The sequence below is a fragment of the Vipera berus genome, assembly GCF_964194415.1.
Source record: "Vipera berus genome assembly, chromosome: 4".
NCBI lineage: Eukaryota > Metazoa > Chordata > Lepidosauria > Squamata > Viperidae > Vipera > Vipera berus.
The window spans coordinates 36,067,138-36,069,735 of NC_138206.1; the positions used below are offsets into that span (position 1 = coordinate 36,067,138).

Genomic DNA, 2,598 nt, shown 5'->3' on the forward strand with positions numbered 1-2,598 from the left:
AAGCTGGCAAGAATAGCCAACACTCCAGAAGATAGACTTAAGATACAGGAGGATCTTGACAAACTTGAACATTGGGCGCTATCTAAAAAAAATGAAATTCAATGATGAAAAAATAAGGTTCTACATTTAGGCAAGAAAAACCAAATGCACGTGTATAATATAGGTGGTACCTTGCTCAATAGTAGTAACTGTGAGAGGGATTTCGGAGTCCTAGTGGACTATCACTTAAATATGAGCTAGCAGTGTGCTGCAGCTGCCAAAAAAAGCTGCATTAACAGAAGGATAGAATCAAGATCATGTGAAGTGTTAATACCACTTTACAATGCCTTGGTAAGGCCACACTTGGAATACTGCATCCAGTTTTGGTCACCATGATGTAAAAAAGATGTTGAGACTCTAGAAAATGTACAGAGAAGAGCAACAAAGATGATCAGGGGACTGGAGGCTAAAACATATAAGGAATGGTTGCTGGAATTGGGTATGTCTAGTTTAATGAAGTGAAGGATGAAGGGTGACATGATAGCAGTGTTCCAGTATCTCAGGGGCTGCCACAAAGAAGAGGGAGTCAAGCTATTCTCCAAAGCATCTGAAGGCAGAACAAGAAGCAATGGATGGAAACTAATCAAAGAAAGAAGCAACCTAGAACTAAGGAGAAACTTCCTGACAGTTAGAACAATTAATCAGTGGAACAACCTGCCTCCAGAAGCTGTGAATGCTCCAACACTGGAAGTTTTTAAGAAGAGACTAGACAGCCATTTGTCTGAAATGGTATAGGGTTTCCTGCCTAAGCAGAGGGTTAGACTAAATCACCACTAAGGTCCCTTCCAACATCATTATTATTATTATTATTATTATTATTATTATTATTATTATTATTATTATTATTATTATTATTATTATTATTATTATTATTATTAAGGCAATGAATGCACCATTGGAAGACCTGAAAGACCAAGTTAGAGAGAGATTGTCATGAAGAAAATCTATCTATGTGGCCACTAGAAGTTGAGAAGGACTTAATTCAATCTTTTATTATGAACATGGACCAGAAAAAATTTAAACATTAAAATAAAACAAAACTGAACAGAACAGAACAGAACAAGGCACAATAATATATTACAATTGATGGTGAAATCAAAGGATGAGCAAAATTTGCCTAATTTTATAAACAGTGTAAAAATAGTTATGTTTAGAGAAACTGAATCATACTGATCCAACAATAATTGTTTTACATAAAAATGATAAAAGTTTCTGAGATATTTAGTCAGGTAAGTTATTATAAGATGAGTCCATGAATCCCTATAGAGGAGGCAATAGAATAAAACATGAGCTGTGGTTTCAATGGTCCCTTGTCCACAGGAGCACAGTCTTAGCTCATATGGAACTTTTTTATATTGGGTCTCCAGAACTGAAGTGGGCAGTGTTGCAACATGCTAAAGTTAATAACCTATAAAATTTAGAAATAATTTTTGGATTGCTAACAAAGAATTAAAGGGAGACAGCATACTCTAAAACAAAGCTAGGTATTCATTATGCTTCTTGGATAGTGAATTGCAGCTTCTTTCTAAATAAATCTGGGAAGACACAGTTCCATACACTGTGATTGGGAGAAGATCCAACTTTGCTTAGCACCAGAATGCTGCATTCATTTCATTTTGCACACTCTATAGATGGCACAGCAGAGGATCAGTCATAGTGAAAATTCTTTACAAAGCCACTTCCCATTCTCTTTTTTTCTGAGAAGCTAGGAATCTGATTACCATCTCGTATATAGTATCTCTTTTCTATAACCTTATCAAAAAATCTGCTGAGTTTGACAGCATTGGAGGAACCTGCAGCTAAGTAACGAGGACTTGTACAATCCAGATTGATTTCCTCTGCACTGAAATCCTCAACTAGAAAAGCAGTTCGGCTCAAGACCTCATTGCGTTTTGTCTCTGGGATTTGATCTAATTTTGTTCCTATGACAAGCAGTGGAATCTGGTTATCAACAAACTGCTCCCGATCATAGTCTCCATTTGTCACCAGGACACTAGATGGAGTCACATCTTTGTTAAGAGCTTCCAAAGACCATCGATACAAGTTTCGGGAGGACTTTTTGTTGGTTAAATCATGCACTAAAATTATTCCATTTACTGAATTGTAGAACACAAGATGTGTGCTTTTCACACTACTAGCACTGCCTACAGAACCACCAACATCCCATAATTCGATGAAATAGATCTTTTCTTCTGGAGTTTCTTCTTTGTAGTCATGAATACGGACATCAACAGAGCAGCCCACAGTCCAGGATGGATTTCCCAGCATCTGATTGTGACATAATAGGTGAACAAGTGATGATTTTCCCACACCTGAATCACCCAACACAAGAACCTTCACCCTTTCTAAGGCAGCCATTTTTTTTCTTCATGGAAACATTCTTGGGACCTGATGGCAACAAACAACAACATTATTCTTTCCAGTGTTGAGATTAGTAATACTGCCCAACTCCTTCACACATAGGAGCACCTCTGCTTCACAGAGAGAGTTTTAATAACTATATTAAATACAGAGGAACTTGAATAAACATGCTGGGCTCATTTATAAATAATGTGGATG

At 36.8% G+C, this 2,598-nt stretch overlaps 1 protein-coding gene across 1 annotated transcript; it reads right to left on the reverse strand.

The window, feature by feature from the left end:
* Positions 1-1,514: 1,514 nt before the first annotated feature.
* On the reverse strand, positions 1,515-2,398 carry LOC308667407 (rab-like protein 3). The gene has a single exon (XM_081326617.1). The coding sequence runs from the start codon at positions 2,395-2,397 to the stop codon at positions 1,687-1,689; it is 711 nt and encodes a 236-aa protein (XP_081182743.1). The 5' UTR covers position 2,398; the 3' UTR covers positions 1,515-1,686.
* Between the last annotated feature and the right edge of the window lie 200 nt (positions 2,399-2,598).